At 41.8% G+C, this 16,245-nt stretch overlaps 1 protein-coding gene across 1 annotated transcript; it reads left to right on the top strand.

Moving 5' to 3' along the window:
• The first annotated feature begins 2,488 nt into the window (after nt 1–2,488).
• Nucleotides 2,489–15,814, top strand: LOC135552349 (mitochondrial import receptor subunit TOM40 homolog). Its single transcript, XM_064983916.1, has 10 exons — nt 2,489–2,576; nt 3,419–3,636; nt 6,781–6,848; nt 9,069–9,161; nt 9,664–9,765; nt 9,974–10,079; nt 10,178–10,300; nt 12,499–12,575; nt 12,673–12,775; nt 14,397–15,814. Exons 2-10 carry the CDS (start codon nt 3,420–3,422, stop codon nt 14,534–14,536), a joined length of 1,029 nt encoding a protein of 342 aa, XP_064839988.1. The 5' UTR covers nt 2,489–2,576; nt 3,419; the 3' UTR covers nt 14,537–15,814.
• The last annotated feature ends 431 nt before the right edge of the window (nt 15,815–16,245 follow it).

The raw sequence follows: 16,245 nt of genomic DNA, 5'->3' as shown, positions 1-16,245 counted from the left end.
TTTACCCATTTATTATTTTCAAAATTCTTCAAGCTCTTGATCATTGCTAGGCAACCATTTTCAGGACTTGTCATAGTTATCAAGTAGATTTTAATGCAAAACTATAACTCGGCCACTCAGGAACATTCACTTCCTTCTTGGTAAGTAACTCCAGTGTAGATTAGGCCTTGTGTTTTAGGTTATTGCCCTGCTGAAAAATATCTCCCAGTGACTGGTGGAAAGCAGACTGAGCCAGCTTTCCCTTTAGGATTTTGTCTGTGTTTAGCTCCATTCCGTTTCCTTTTTATCCTGAGAAACTCCCCAGTCCTTAATGATTACAAGCTTACCTATGACATGATGCAGCCACCACTATGTTTGAAAATATGGAGAGTGGTACTCAGTAATGTTTGCGTTGGATTTTCCACAAACATAACACTTTGTATTCAGGACAAACAGTGAATTGCTTTGCCACATTTTTTTGTAGTATTACTTTAGTGCCTTGATGCAAACAGGATGCATGTTTTGGAATATTTGTATTCTATACAGTCTTCCTTTTCACTCTGTCAATTAGGTTAGTATTGTGGAGTAACTACAATATTGTTGATCCATCCTCCAGTATATTTATGCCTCAGTCAAGCTGTCAATTTCAAACACAGATTCAACCACAAGTGTAATTAGTAACTTCACCATCCTCAAAGGGATATTCAGTGTCTGCTTTAGGTACCCTTCCTTGAGAGGCATTTGAAAACCTTGTAGGTTTTTGTAGTTGAATCTGTGTTTGAAATTGACAGCTTGACTAAGGGATAAATATATGTGTGAGGTACAGAGATGAGGGTAGTCACTAAAAAATCATGTTAAACACTATTGCACACAGTGAGTCCATGAAACTTAAGCACATTTTTTTTCTCCCAAACGTATTTTGGCTTGTCATAACAAATGGGTTTGAATACTTATTGACTCAAGACAATTCAGCTTTTCATAAAATGTGGGAAATTTCAAGGGGTGTGAACACTTTCTGAAGGCACTGTATGTGGGAATGTACACACCTTGGTGGCTATTCCTTTTACTTTCTCATTTGTTATTTTCAAAACTGTCCAGCCCCATTTAGAGTGAGAATTACAAACGGAGGTCTTAACACTGAAACTTTGACGAGGTAGTTTGTCTTACAAATCAGACAGCCGTAGTCAGCCACTATATTGGAGCATACATGTATGCTTGATCTGATTATAGAGAAAGTCGATGGGTAAAGTTGCACCATTAATTTTCTTACAATATTACAATTTTAAATGCAACTATGTCAATTTGGCTTGTTACACCTCCCCCCTCGGTAACCCTAGAAACAGCCAATACAAGAAACGTACTTCAATTATCTACTTCTATCAGAGTCTTAAACTGTACTTTAATGACATTGGAATTAATACAGGGGGTTATAAAATGTAATAAAAATGAACTCAATTGAAAGTGTGGTGTTTTTCATTGTTCCTGTCTTGTGTGCTTTTGTGATACTTTTACACATTGCTGTCTGCACTCAGGTGTTTAGGCCGTTCTTACATTCAAATTAAGCAGATTCTCTTATCCAGAGCGATGTAAAGTTAGTGACTGCTCAGGTCATTACTCTAACTGAAAGGTAAAGCTTCCATAGATATTGACGGACGTGTGTCAGCACAAAGCACACATCCACAACATTGCTGCGTTTGTTAGTGGTTGAAAATTGTTGCAAGTTAAGTCCACTCATTTCGTAATGGTGCAGAGTAAAATGTGCAGTTTTATAATGCCATTCTACACATGTTGTCATGTTTTAAAGCAAATTGTCTGCAATTCTACACTTCTTTTTATAGCACATCTTATTATTTTGTTAACAATTTGAGAGAGAATTTTGCAGTTTTAAAGCAAATTTTCTGCAATTCTATACATTTTGCTATCATGTGCTGTCTGACCCTTCACCCCCACCAGAAGGGCCCCAACCTCTGGAGGTCAGTGATCCCAGAGCATGTGGTAATCCGGCCCTGCGGGAAAAAGTGGTGTAGGAGATATTCCATTCGTTTTTCTGAATTTGACCCAAGACCCTCCTGCTGTCTCTGACCTTCACAGGCAGCATAATTTTACATCCCTGAACTGCAACCAACCCCAATGACTCTCCTTGTCCACCAATCAGCAGCCTCCAAACAGTGATGACCCCACCTTCAGCCCTTGAGAACCTTGCTGTCTTTTCCAAATCAGAAAAAGAGTCCATTTTGCAATCTATCAGCAAGCGTTGGTTGGGTAAGGCATATATTGCATTTGTCCAATCTTATTGCAGTTCTTTTGTGACTGAAACGTCTAATAACCAGTTGGCTACAAATGGAGGTGTGGTCGAAATAACAAAACCATGCCTTCGAATTATCACGCTTGAGTTTTCTTTTATCTCAGTGGTGCCATGCTGGTTGTTTACGCTGAGATTGACATGTATTTCTGCCACACGTTGTTCAGAAGTGGGCTCATTTGCCCAATCCAAGTGCCACCTCAAGTAAGTAGGCGAGTCTTCGCTATGACGCATGGCAGTTTGAGGTCTTCTTACGTTACTGCCGGGTGTTGCATCGTCCTCTGGAAATCACAACGTGAGTAGCAATTTCAGCGAGGTTTCATTGAAAATAGACAGCCTAAAGATTGTACTTTTTGCGTTGTTGGGGATCTTGTGAATTAGGCTTTTAATTATTTCCCGAGAAGGTGTTTCATCCGTGTCTTCTATAAGAACATCAGGATATAGTAGTTGTGGAGAGCCTATGCAGCTAGCGAGCTAACGTTTCATTGCCGTCGTTTTACAACATACCGCCTACACCATTCGTTAGCTAACTACTAGTTACAGCAAACCAGCTAACGGGTTGGCCATCTAGATACATGTTAGCCGATTTAATTATTTAACTTGCTAGCTGTCAGTAATAGCCAGAAATAATCCCAATTAATTCAGCACCATAGCACTGGGTGAGATGGTAACTGCTACAAGAAATCATTCATTACTGGCATGGTTTTTGAGCTACCCATTCAATGATGTCCATCACGTAAATGCAAGCTGTGCCAACTAGCTATGTTGCTAAAAAACATGCTTTGTATGTAAACCTCTAATGATCCAACTCAATCTTTGGGCATATGTTATAAAACTCATGATCAGCATTCATGGCTAGGCCACAATTGTACTTTATAGGCGTTCCCTCTGTAAATTGAACACTACAATGTAATCTATGTTGACATGTAAACAAGTGGTGCGCTTTTGTTGTCTTTGCTGTTCTTTTGACAAACAGCCCCATCTCTTCCTGTACCAGTTTTCTATCGCCCCTACATGTGAACTGCCCAGAGATAGCTAACCGTCTCTGAATACACCCAGCATCTTCCAGCAAACCGTCACATATATCCTCCCCCTTTTCTACCTCCACCTCTCTCATCCTATCATATCCTCTCACAGAATGGGCAGTGTTTTGGCAGCCAGCTCCCCCAACCCGCCACCGGCTCCTGCTGGTGGTAGTCCTGGCGGCCCAGGGATGACGGTACCCCCAGGCTTCTCAATGCCCCCAGTATCACCTGTACTGCCTTCAGGCAATGCGGCACCCGGTCAGCAGGTGGAGGCAGACGGCCCTCTGTCCAACCCTGGCACGTTTGAGGAGTGCCACCGCAAGTGCAAAGGTAAACAGATTAGTCCATGAAAAATGTAGAGAAAGTCCTCCACCATGTAGATGAGATCTGTGAATTGAATAGTGCAAATGTAGGTGACTAGGCCAACGGCCACTGACATTTATTTTATAAATACATTTTAAAAATCCTGCTCCTTCCCTGACTTTTCCAAAATTTTTGTATTTGACTCTGCTCATTTGTCTGAATTTTTAAATCACAAACAGAAGTATTTAGAGCCTTTTTACCAGTTTTTCTTCTTGTTTCTCACCTATTCCCAGCTTAACCTGCCAAAACAATGTGCTGTAGGATGTTGGTACCCAGCCAGGCACTAATCTAATGTCTCTCTATGCTCACTGAATGAATGATGAATGGGTGATAATTGTGCACCTTACTCCACAATTGAATTTAAATTGGGCCTAACTGAATGATAAGGAGGTTGATTTAATTTAGAAAGACAATAGTGTAATGTTTTGTTTTTTATACGCATTTATCAGCAGCAAATAATTTCGCAGCGTGCCTTGGGGGTTGATACTTTTCTCTCTTGTTTTACTTTGTAAAAAAAAAAGCTGTTATTGGACTTTAATTTACTATAACTCTTTTAATTACATTTATTGTAAGGGAAATGAAAACATGTTGCGTTATTCTGAAGGCCAACTGCAAAACATATCCATGACTCTATCCAGCAAAGCAAATGACACCAGCCCACTGAATTAATGGAAAATGTAGGGAATGGGCGATAATTGTTCAAGTCTATGAACTCCAACGCTGATAAATGTTATTCATTTGACAGCGTGCCTTGCAGGTTGATACTATTCCCTTTTATGTTTAAAAATAAGCTGTTATGGGACTGTTTGTTACAATAAATGTGATTAGTAATAGTTACAGTAAGGGAAACAAACCCATGCCCTGTGTTGCAGTAGGCCTTTAGAATAAATAAACATATCCTTCACTCTATCCAATTTTATGAGCAGGAAACAAACAATGCCAGTGAGCCTGCACAGCTGGCCCATCGAAACTATACCAAAACTAATTTCACACACAAGTTAGCCTATAGGCAAGATTCAATTGACAATAACCTGATGAGTGACAATATTAGGCCTATCATTTGTCAAATTGTACATGAGGAGATGGGAGCATCTTGTAATTTACAGATGCAGTGAAAGGAGTATCACTTTATCAAATCCTCCTTCAGTCACATGCAGATACAATATAGTAATCAAAATGTTTTATCGGAGAGCATTTTCTGCCGTTTCAGTTACACTTACCTTTATCAGATAACCCCTAATTCAAGAGGCGCAGCTGTATTTCCAAATTTGACTTTTTCTAGGAATATCAGTGCTGCATTCAGCACATGATCACTCATGCTACAGCATTGCTCTGGCTGCTAAGCAAAAACTAGCAAAACTAAAATTAGCAAAAACATAATAAACGTAACATTTTAAATATTCTATTCTGTCGTCAATGGATGAATGGGCGATAGAAGCTGATAATAATGCATGTGACTTAAAGTAACTAAATGATGAGGATGACTGAATTTAGAACAATAGTGTAATTTTGATGAATAGCTCTAGGTGTTGTTGGGGGTCTAATTGTTTTATAATGAAAGGTTGGAAATTGTATATAATTTCCCCTCTGAGTCAAATCAGACACCGAGTACAAAATACAATGTGTGTAGTTCACAATGGCAAGCCGATGCAAATGAATGGACTCGCTGACGGCATTGCAAATGGTGCAGAATTTAGATGAGTTGGAGTCGAGCTTAAAATCGATGTTGCTGATTTTAAGAGTCTTCATCTGATTCTGATGTTGACTTCAAGCCTCCAATGCCCGTGCCTCGCTGCAGAAATAAACAGAACAGAGCCAGCTAAGGCTGTGATCCCAACTGCCACGGTGAGACCAGTCTGGGACGGATGGCAGGGTTTGGGTAGAGACGAGTTGATGTGACATGCAGATGTTGCAGCACATCAGATTGTACTGTTGCTCATGCGCACAGAAAAGGAAACAGGTGGAACATGTCTATGGATGAACTCTTTTCTGAGAGACCGTGATACAGCCCGTGATCGAACCATACAGTGTATGATACGATCAACAAATTAGTTTTTATATCTTGGCATTAATATATTTCCACAAATATTTATTTATACAATTCATCCATTACAATTATTCATGCACTGGTGCTTTTGTTTGCTGTTTTTATTATAAGGTAAACGAAAATACGCTATAGGTGGGGGGGGTTTCCTAGGACTTGGTGGAATTATACAAAACATCCTTGACGATCTAAACGGTTTTATATTTTTATGTATGTGTATTTCTATATGCAATGCACCAACACTTGATAAAGGATTCATATGTTTGCTGCACTGTACCGGTTGATATGCATCCGATGCATATGCTAAAGGTGATGGCTGGCAACATTCTGTAGCAGGTACTTATAGGCTGAAAGGCCAGGCAGTTCTAGTGTTAAAGGATTGGTTCACTTTTCTAGAACCATATCTATATTGTTGACATAAATGGCATGTGATAGAAGGGTCCAGGCACTTTTATTATCATTTTTTTGTATCTTTTCTACTTGGTTTTGAGAAACTTAACACATCCACAATAGACTTGCTCGCTCTGCAGTGTGTGGGCTCTGGAAAAACACGAATGAAGCCTCCCAAAACATCCAAACACATCATTTTAGAAAGGGTAAAGCTGTCAGTATAGTTCTGCAGGTCTTTAGATGTTGTACACATGAGATTGTGTAATTCCAAACGTTATCGGCAACATTATTAAATATTTGTGAAGGTTCCCCTTAGCAGCAGTGCTCCCTTTCCGTGTAGCCCTCGCAGCACAGCTGGTAAGGGAAACCGCTCGAGTCACACAATATGGAACCTAATTTTGCGGTTAAAGTTTTGGAATTGCACAGTTTCATGTGTACAACATCTAAAGACCTGCATCACTATTGGGTGTTTTTGTTTTTCCAGAGCCCCCGTAATGCAGAATGAGGAAGTGAGGTTAGTTTCTCAACCAAGTAAAATCGCAAAAACAGGTCTTGAACCCTTCTATAACACACAATATACCAAAATAGTGAACCACTCCTTTTTAATGATTCTGTGTCTTCATGTCGTAGGCCTACACGTAATCTCAATCAGTTCCCATTTCTACCTGTCTTTCCAGAGGTGTTCCCCATGCAGATGGAGGGTGTAAGACTAATCGTTAACAAGGGCCTGAGTAATCACTTCCAGGTCAGTAAATGTCACTACATCTCTATTTTCTACTGGTAAAATGATGTTGTGAATGGCCTTTGATCCTGAGCCTCATTTCATCATTCCATCTAGAGATAGATCTCCCCTGGCAAATAATTTCATTAAGTTTATGGACTTCGAGTAAAGTCCCCATCACGCTTGTAGGGAATGTCATGGAGACGTTGGCTAGCTATGTTCATGCTCAGAAACACGCAGTCAGGTCTAACGGTTGTCTCGCGCCGAACTGCGCTTGTGCAGGCAGTCAAAAATCAAAGGCACTCCTTCGACAAAGTTGTTATTGACAAATACACTGCTCAAAATAAAGGGAACACTAAAATAACACATCCTAGATCTGAATGAATGAAATATTCTTATTAAATACTTTCTTCTTTACATAGTTAAATGTGTTGACAACAAAATCACACACACATTATCAATGGAAATCAATCAACCCATGGAGGTCTGGATTTGGAGTCACACTACAGGCTGATCCAACTTTGATGTAATGTCCTTAAAACAAGTCAAAATGAGGCTCAGTAGTGTGTGGCCTCCACGTGCCTGTATGACCTCCCTACAATGCCTGGGCATGCTCCTGATGAGGTGGCGGGTGGTCTCCTGAGGAATCTCCTCCCAGACCTGGACTAAAGCATCCGCCAACTCCTGGACAGTCTGTGGTGCAACGTGGCGTTGGTGGATGAAGCGAGACATGATGTCCCAGATGTGCTCAATTGGATCCAGGTCTGGGGAATGGGCGGGCCAGTCCATAGCATCAATGCCTTTCTCTTGCAGGAACTGCTGACACACTCCAGCCACATGAGGTCTAGCATTCTCTTGCATTAGGAGGAACCCAGGGCCAACCACACCAGCATATGGTCTCACAAGGGGTCTGAGGATCTCATCTCGATACCTAATGGCAGTCAGGCTACCTCTGGCGAGCACATGGAGGGCTGTGCGGCCCCCCAAGGAAATGCCACCCCACACCATGACTGACCCACCGCCAAACCGGTCATGCTGGAGGATGTTGCAGGCAGCAGAACGTTCTCCTTGGCGTCTCCAGACTGTCACGTCTGTCATGTGCTCAGTGTGAACCTGCTTTCATCTGGGAAGAGCACAGGGTGCCAGTGGCGAATTTGCCAATCTTGGTGTTCTCTGGCAAATGAAAAACATCCTGCACGGTGTTGGGCTGTAAGCACAACCCCCACCTGTGGACGTCGGGCCCTCATACCACCCTCATGGAGTCTGTTTCTAACCGTTTGTGCAGACACATGCAGATTTGTGGCCTGCTGGAGGTCATTTTGCAGGGCTCTGGCAGTGCTCCTCCTACTCCTCCTTGCACAAAGGCGGAGGTAGCGTTCCTGCTGCTGGGTTGTTGCCCTCCTATGGCCTCCTCCACGTCTCCTGATGTACTGGCCTGTCTCCTGGTAGCGCCTTCATGCTCTGGACACTGCTGACAGACACAGCAAACCTTCTTGCCACAGCTCACATTGATGTGCCATCCTGGATGAGCTGCACTACCTGAGCCACTTGTGTGGGTTGTAGACTCCGTCTCATGCTACCACTAGAATGAAAGCACCGCCAGCATTCAAAATTGACCAAAACATCAGCCAGGAAGCATAGGAACTGAGAAGTGGTCTGTGGTCCCCACTTGCAGAACCACTCCTTTATTGGGGGTGTCTTGCTAATTGCCTATAATTTCCACCTGTTGTCTATTCCATTTGCACAACAGCATGTGAAATGTATTGTCAATCAGTGTTGCTTCCTAAGTGGACAGTTTGATTTCACAGAAGTGTGATTGACTTGGAGTTACATTATGTTGTTCAAGTGTTCCCTTTATTTTTTTGAGCAGTGTATAAATGTCAGTTTCACTTTCATGAGGTTGGAGTAATAACATGTTCAGCTACTTAAGACATTGGTTCGAATTTAGGTTTTGAGAATTAACCAAGGAAGAATTTCTCTTCGCTCATTGACTTCTCAAAGTCCGGTCTGGTCTGCTTCGGAAGCGTTCCCTGAAGTCTTACGATGTTAAGCCTCTGGGTTTAGAAACTTTGATAATACTGTGTTAGGATTACTTCTGGTCTTGCGCTCGTAACCAAATAAGGCAACAACCAAGCTCGTGGGAATCTTTTGTCTTTTCAATTTACACGACACACAGATGTTTGCTTGAGGAGCATTGCTGACAGAAACATGTAATGTTGTCCTCCCTCTGATCGACCCCATCAGGTGAATCACACAGTAATGCTCAGCACCCTAGGCGATTCCAGTTACAGGTTCGGTGCCACCTATGTGGGAACTAAGCAGATGGGTCCAGCAGAGGTGAGTCCGAGCCAATTCGCTAATACCACAACCTGAAGATTTGTTTGATACATTAGCCCTGTACACACTACAGCTATATAAAGTTGTAACCCTTCATTTGAATGCTTAAAGGGGTGCTTTGGGATTTTGACAATGAGGCCTTTCATCTACTTCTCCAGAGTCGGAAGAACTGGTGGATACCATGTCGCTGTGTCCAGAATGTAGTTTCGTGAGCCGATGCTAACTAGTGTTAGCACAATGACTGGAAGTCTATGGGAATCTACTAGCATGCTACCACAAAAATGGTGTCCGTGAGTTCATCTGACTCTGGGGAAGTAGATAAAGAGCCTCATTGCCAAAATCCCAAAGTATATATTTTTTTTTATACATTCAAGTTCACACACTACCAGTCATGAATGAGAATGACAACTATATTACCGTTATTGTTGCTGGTATTTGTGAAATTAGCTTATTCTGGAAAAGTTTTTACCTGTACTTTGTAACTATTGTTTACTGCCTGCAGTCCTTCCCAGTCATGGTGGGAGACATGGACAACAGCGGCAGCCTCAATGCCCAGGTCATTCATCAGATCTCCAACCGAGTCCGGTCCAAACTAGCCTTCCAGGTACAGATATTTGGATTTCTATGGTAGTTTTTGTTTAGTCTGCCATTTACCTTGGCAGTTGAAATTAGGTGATAATTAACAATACTTTGAAGTAAAGCTTCAACGCCTGGACCTTACATTTGGATGCTTGGTGACCGTGTATAGCCCACTTCAGTTACTACATCAGACTGATTGATGACATGTTTATCAATGTGTGTCCTGCCATCAGACGCAGCAGCAAAAGTTTGTGAACTGGCAAGGAGATTGTGAGGTCCGAGGAGAGGACTTTACTGCTGCTGTTACCCTGGGCAACCCAGATGTCCTTGTAGGCTCTGGTAAGCTTTGTGAATGGAGGTATTTTGTAATACTGAAATGTACCACCAACTGTAACTATCTTAAGCTTATCATTTTCTCTTACTACTTCGTCTGTCAGGTATTATTGTAGCACACTACATCCAGTCCATAACCCCATCCCTGGCTTTGGGAGGGGAGCTGGTTTACCATCGCAGGCCAGGAGAGGAAGGCACGGTCATGTCTCTAGCTGGCAGATACACAGGTGAGGCATTGGCCACAATCACACTGAAGTATGGGAACAACCCAGTCTCTGCGCCACCCTTAGATTTCAGGAGTTAAAGTGTATTCTAAGCCATGTAAGGGAGTTTGTACACTTATAACTATAAATCAGAAAGAAACTATAAAATAGTTAACTTATAATTCTGAAGTCATTTTAACTTAATTGCCAAGGCAATGTATGCTTGGAGACAGTAGATATATTTACAAAGGACTTTAGAAATAGCCAGGATAAAACAAATGTACAGGATGAATGAATAGTGGAGATATTTTATAGACTAATAAGAAAAGTATATGGGCGTTTGTCTAACCTTTTTATAGCATGTGATTCAAAGGACAAACAAGACACTTAAAATATAAAGTAACCGATTGAAGCCTACAGATGACACGCTCACATCAATTCAGGGAGAAGAAAGTGAGGTTGAGCTGAAACTCTTACACATCTGTCTGGGACAGTCTTCAGAGAACTCTCCATGCCAGCAGAGTCCAAAAATAAGAATTTCAGTAGGACACAGAATTCCACAAGGTCCCCGCCATGGGACGTCCTTGGGATTGTTTTGTGGTTCGTAAAACCGAACAGTGAGAGCTGAGCCCTCCTGTCAGGAGTGCTGTGATTGGCTTAGGTGATGGAATAGTTCCTGGGGTTGGGTCAGCCCCCGTTCATCACCTGCATTGTTCTGTGACTATTCAGACCCCTGGACTTTTTCTACATTTTGTTACGTTACAGCCTTATTCTAAAGTAGATTACATTGTTTTTTTATTGTTTATCTTCATCAATGACAAAACAAAAACATTTTTTTAGAAATGTTTGCAAATGTATTCAAAAAGAAAAAATCCTATTTCATTTACTCAATACTCTGAAGCACCTTTGGCAGTGATTACAGCCTTGAGTCTTCTTGGGTATGACGCTACAAGCTTGGCACATCTATTTGGGGAGTTTCTCCCATTATCTACAGATCCTCTCAAGCTCTGTCAGGTTGGATGGGGAGCGTTGCTTCACAGCTATTTTCAGGCCTCTCCAAAGATTTTAGATCAAGTTCAAGTCCGGGCTCTGCCTGGGCCACTCAAGGACATTCAGAAACTTGTCCCTAAGCCACTCCTGCATTGTCTTGGCTGTGTGCTTAGGGTCGTTGTCCTGTTGGAAGGTGAACCTTTGCCCCAGTCTGAGGTCCTGAGTGCTCTGGAGCAGGTTTTCATCAAGGATCTCTTTGTACGTTACTCTGTTCATCTTTGCCTCAATCCTGACTAGTCTCCCAGTCCCTGCTGCTGAAAAACATTCCACAGCATGATGCTTCCACCACCATGCTTCACCGTAGGGATGGTGCCAGGTTTCCTCCAGATGTAACGCTTGGCATTCAGGCCAAAGACTTCAATCTTGGTTTCATCAGACCTGAGATTCTTGTTTCTCATGGTCTGAGTCCTTTAGGTGCTTTTTGGAAAACTTGAAGCGGGCCATCTTTACTGAGGAGTGGCTTCCATCTGGACGCTCTACCATAAGGGCCTGATTGGTGGAGTGCTGCAGAGATGGTTGTCCTTCTGGAAGATTCTCCCATTTCGACAGAGATGAGCTGCAGACTTTTTTGGTGTCCTTCCCCAGATCTGTGCCTCAACTCAATCCTCTAGGGACAATTCCTTCAATCTCATGGCTTGGTTTTTGCTCTGACATGCACTGTCAGCTGTGGGACCTTTTTTATATAGACAGGTGTGTGCCTTTCTTTTCAGTCCGTTTAAGCTGTTTGCTTGAGAAAATAAGAGTTTGACGCACTTTTGCGAGCAGTGTAATGTTGTCCAATGGACAAGTTCCTTGGCTGAGTCATGGTCACTCTTCGTCAGAAACATGTTGTGTCCATGTCTCTGGCAGAAGTCTGGGTGCCCTTTTGGTTCAAACCTGCCGCCCTTTTTGTTGACAGAAGCGTTGATGTAGACTAGAGGGGGGCCACTCACAGCAAGCACCCAGCAGGAGTTGTCCTTCTCATCTTCCTTTGTTCTCTGGCCACTGAATGGGTCCGTGTGTGTTCTTATTGTAGTTGACATCTGGCAGGGATGTGTTAATTTGACACTCTACAAACATGTATTTTTGATAATGCAGCGATAGTCCACTAACTGATATTTTTCCATAGTGGATAGGATAGATGTGTGTGTTACACTATGCCATTTTAAGATGGGTGTGTCTTGCTATTTCAGGCAGTAACTTCATTGCCACATTGACACTAGGGGGAGCAGGGGCACATGCCTCCTACTACCACAAAGCCAACGACACGGTATTGCTCAATTCCATTGGTTTTCTTCTGTGTTTTACTTTTTACCAATGTGTTGGTTAGTGTCTTCATCTCTCTCACTGTTATTCTTATCCCACAGTTGCAGTTGGGTGTTGAGTTTGAGGCTAGCACCCGAATGCAGGAGACCAGTGTATCATTTGGCTACCAGCTAGATGTGCCTAAAGCCAATTTGCTCTTCAAAGGTATGGCTTCTGCTTGTATGGACACTGATTTTAAAGTATTTGTATATTCCTGTATATTAGCCTTTTGTTACATTGTTTGCTGTTTTTGAATTTTCATATACAGTTCCTTCAAAGTATTCACACCCCTTTACTTATTTGACATTTTGTTCCAGCCTGAATTCAGAATGGATTAAATGTCTTATTTCTCACTACCCCATAATGACAAAGTGAAAAAACCTTTTTAGAAATTGACAAAGTTCTTGAAAATTAAATATCTGATTTACATAAATATTCAGACCCCTTTGTAAGAAGAACCATTGGCTGTGATTACAGCTTTGAGTTGTCTTGTGTATGTCTGTATCAGCTTTGCACATCTGGATTTGGTGATTCTTCTCCCATTTCTTCCTGGCAGATTTTCTAGAGCTCTGTTAAGTTAGATGCGGAGTAGCAGTAAACAGCAATCTTCAAGTCTTCCCACAGATTTTCAATAGGATTCATGTCTGGACTTTGGCTGGGCCTTTCAAGAACTTTCACATTTTTGTTCTGAAGCCATTCCAGCATTGCTTTGGCTGTATGTTTGGGGTCGTTGTCCTGTTGGAATGTAAATCTTTGCCCCAGTCGAATGTTGTTTGAACTCTGAAGCAGGTTCTCATCAATGATGTGCCTGTATTTGGCTCTGTTCATTGTTCCCGCTATCCTTACAAGTCTCCCTGCCCCTGAAAGCATCCCCATAGCCTGATGATACTGTCACCACCATGGTGTTAGACGGGTGATGAGCTGTGCCTGGGTTTCTCCAGACATGGTGCTTTGCATTCAGGCCAAATAGTTAAATGTTTGTCTCATCAGACCACAGAATATTTTTCCTTATCTTCTGTTTTTCATGTGCCTTTTCACAAACTTCAGTTGTGCTGTAATGTGCCTTTTTCTCAGGTGTGGCTTCTGTCTGGCGTCTCCAATAAAGCCCAGATTGATGAAGTGCTGTCGAGACTGTTGTCCTTCTGGCATATTCTCCCATCTCAGCTAAGGAACTCTGTAGCTATGTCAGTGGGCTTTGGGATCTTGGTCACCTCCCTGACCAAGGTCCTTCTTGCCCGGTGGCTCAGTTTGGTTGCACGGTCAGCTCTAGGCAGTCTGGAACTATCCATGTGTTTTTCCAATTTCCCAATGATGGAGGCCACTGTGCTCTTGGAAACTTTCAATACTCTAAATCTATACCCTTCCCAATATGTATATGCCTGATCACAATTCTATCTTGGAGATCTAGGGACAGTTTCTTGGACTTCATGCTATAGTTTCTACTCTGACATGCACTGTCAACTGTGAGACCTTATATAGACAGGTATGTTTCTTTCTAAATCATGTCCAAACAATTGAATTGGCCACAGGTGGACTCCAATCTAGTGGCATCTCGGGGATGTTCAAAGGAAATTGAATGCACCGGAGCTCAATTTGGAGCGTCATAGCAAAGGGGTGTTAATACTTATGTCAATTTGATTTCTGTATTTCATTTTCAATAAATGTGCAAAATGTATAGATTTCATCAATTTGTAAATAACAGAACAAAATGTGGAATAAGTCTAGGGTTATGAATATTTTCTGAAAGTACTGTTATCCAATTCTGTTTTTCTCCCCAATGCTCCAGGCTCCATAGATAGTAATTGGGTGGTGGGGGCCACACTAGAGAAGAAGCTACTTCCTCTGCCTCTTTCTTTGGTCCTGGGGTCCTTCCTCAACCACAAGAAGAACAAGTTCCAATGTGGTTTTGGCATCACCATCGGTTAGACTTACCAGAGTGGGGGAAAGCCTATAGGCAATCTTCACAGAAAGGACAGACCAACCCTGGACTCACCACTGCGTCTCACATCACTTCAATTTGTCCCCATCTGACTACTAAGAAGTTCATTGTTGTTGGTTCCAAAGGTTCATTTTTCCTAAATAATGTGTTAAAATATACACTATATATACAGAAGTATGTGGACAACCCTTGAGATTAGTGGATTTGGTTATTTCAGCCATACCCGTTGCTGACCGGTGTATAAAATCGAGCACACAGCCATGCAATCTCCATAGACAAACATTGGCAGTAGAATGGCTTTACGGAAGAGCCCAGTAACTTTTTCAATGTGTCACTGTCATAAGATACTACATTTACAACAAGTCAGTTTGTCACCTTTCTGTCCTGCTATAGCTGCTACTGTAAAGTGGAAACGTCTAGGAGCAACAATGGCTCAGCCATGAAGTGGTAGACCACACAAGCTCACAGAACAGAATTGCAGAGTGCTGAAGTGCGCATAAATTGTCTGTCCTCGATCGCAACACTCTGGAAGCAAAGTCAGCACTAACTGTTTGTCGGGAGCTTCATGAATCCCATTGAACACCTTTGGGATGAATTGGAACGCCGACTGCGAGCCAGGCCTAATTGCCCAACCTCAACTAATGCTGTTGTGGCTGAATGCTGTGGGGACTTGCTTCCAATGTTCCAACATCTAGTGGAAAGACTTCCCAGAACTGGAGGCTGTTATAGCGCCAAGGGGGACCAACTCCATATCAATGCCCATGATTTTGGAATGCGATGTTCAACAAGCAGGTGTCCACATACTTTTGACCATGTAGTATATAATCATTGACAGGTTAAACAAAGATATGTAAATAAGGTGCATCTTTAGGACTAAAATAATCAAATTATCAAAATTGGGGTTAAAATGCATGGGTCAGAGATTGAGGACAATGTGGTGATGAGATTGGACAATGGCCATATACTTCAGAGACTAACATATTGAGACCAACATAGCAGACAGCAGTAAAAGAGGACTCAGTAAAACACTTGCTGTTAGGAAACTATCAAATTATAGTACTTTTGTTTTTAGGTCTGTGCCGGTCCAGTTTTGTTTTGGTCGGTTTGTTTTTATTTATTTTGTGTTGTATGGTCTATCTGCTTCTTTTCACTTTGTTTGTTTTTTAGGTCGGGGGGGCAGAGGGCATGAAAATCTTTTTCATAATCGAATATATTACCTGTATATATCTATTGGGAAAAGGATAAATGCCATTTCTTACAAAATACTGAGAGAATTGGTTTTGTTTCTTATTGCTTCAAATTCTCTGCTCATAGTTGACAGAGCCTGAATTGTATCAATTGATGAGAATAAGCTGAATGCTGTTCATGAGTTTAATTTGTTTAAATCACACATGATAATACTGACAAATATGCTGATATGTAGGAAAGTTTGCTTAAAGAAATTGAGACCCTTTTCTAGAGGGCAACAGTAGATGTGATTATTCTATTGACGATAGAATCCTGCACAGCTTCTGTAATATAGTCCTGAGTCACATGTAGATATTGGTCAGGAGATGGAGAGTCCGATAACTGATCATGTGAAACAACAATAGTGGTACATACATTTACACAACAAAGATATAGGTGCAACATGGAAAGTGTTGGTCCCATATTTCATGAGCTGAAATAAAAGATCCCAGAAATGTTCCATACGCAC

The sequence above is a fragment of the Oncorhynchus masou genome, chromosome 13 (assembly GCF_036934945.1).
Source record: "Oncorhynchus masou masou isolate Uvic2021 chromosome 13, UVic_Omas_1.1, whole genome shotgun sequence".
NCBI classification, from domain to species: domain Eukaryota; kingdom Metazoa; phylum Chordata; class Actinopteri; order Salmoniformes; family Salmonidae; genus Oncorhynchus; species Oncorhynchus masou.
Note: the sequence above shows the minus strand (reverse complement) of the source record. Positions and strands in the feature narration are given on the sequence as shown.

What these genes read in the sequence shown, in the direction of transcription:
- LOC135552349 (XM_064983916.1), top strand. Translation starts at nt 3,420, where the DNA reads ATGGGCAGTGTTTTGGCAGCCAGCTCCCCCAACCCGCCACCGGCTCCT. An exon ending in GTGCCACCGCAAGTGCAAAG is followed by an intron (nt 3,637 to 6,780) that starts GTAAACAGATTA and finishes CTGTCTTTCCAG; the next exon opens with AGGTGTTCCCCATGCAGATG. An exon ending in ACCACAAAGCCAACGACACG is followed by an intron (nt 12,576 to 12,672) that starts GTATTGCTCAAT and finishes CTTATCCCACAG; the next exon opens with TTGCAGTTGGGTGTTGAGTT.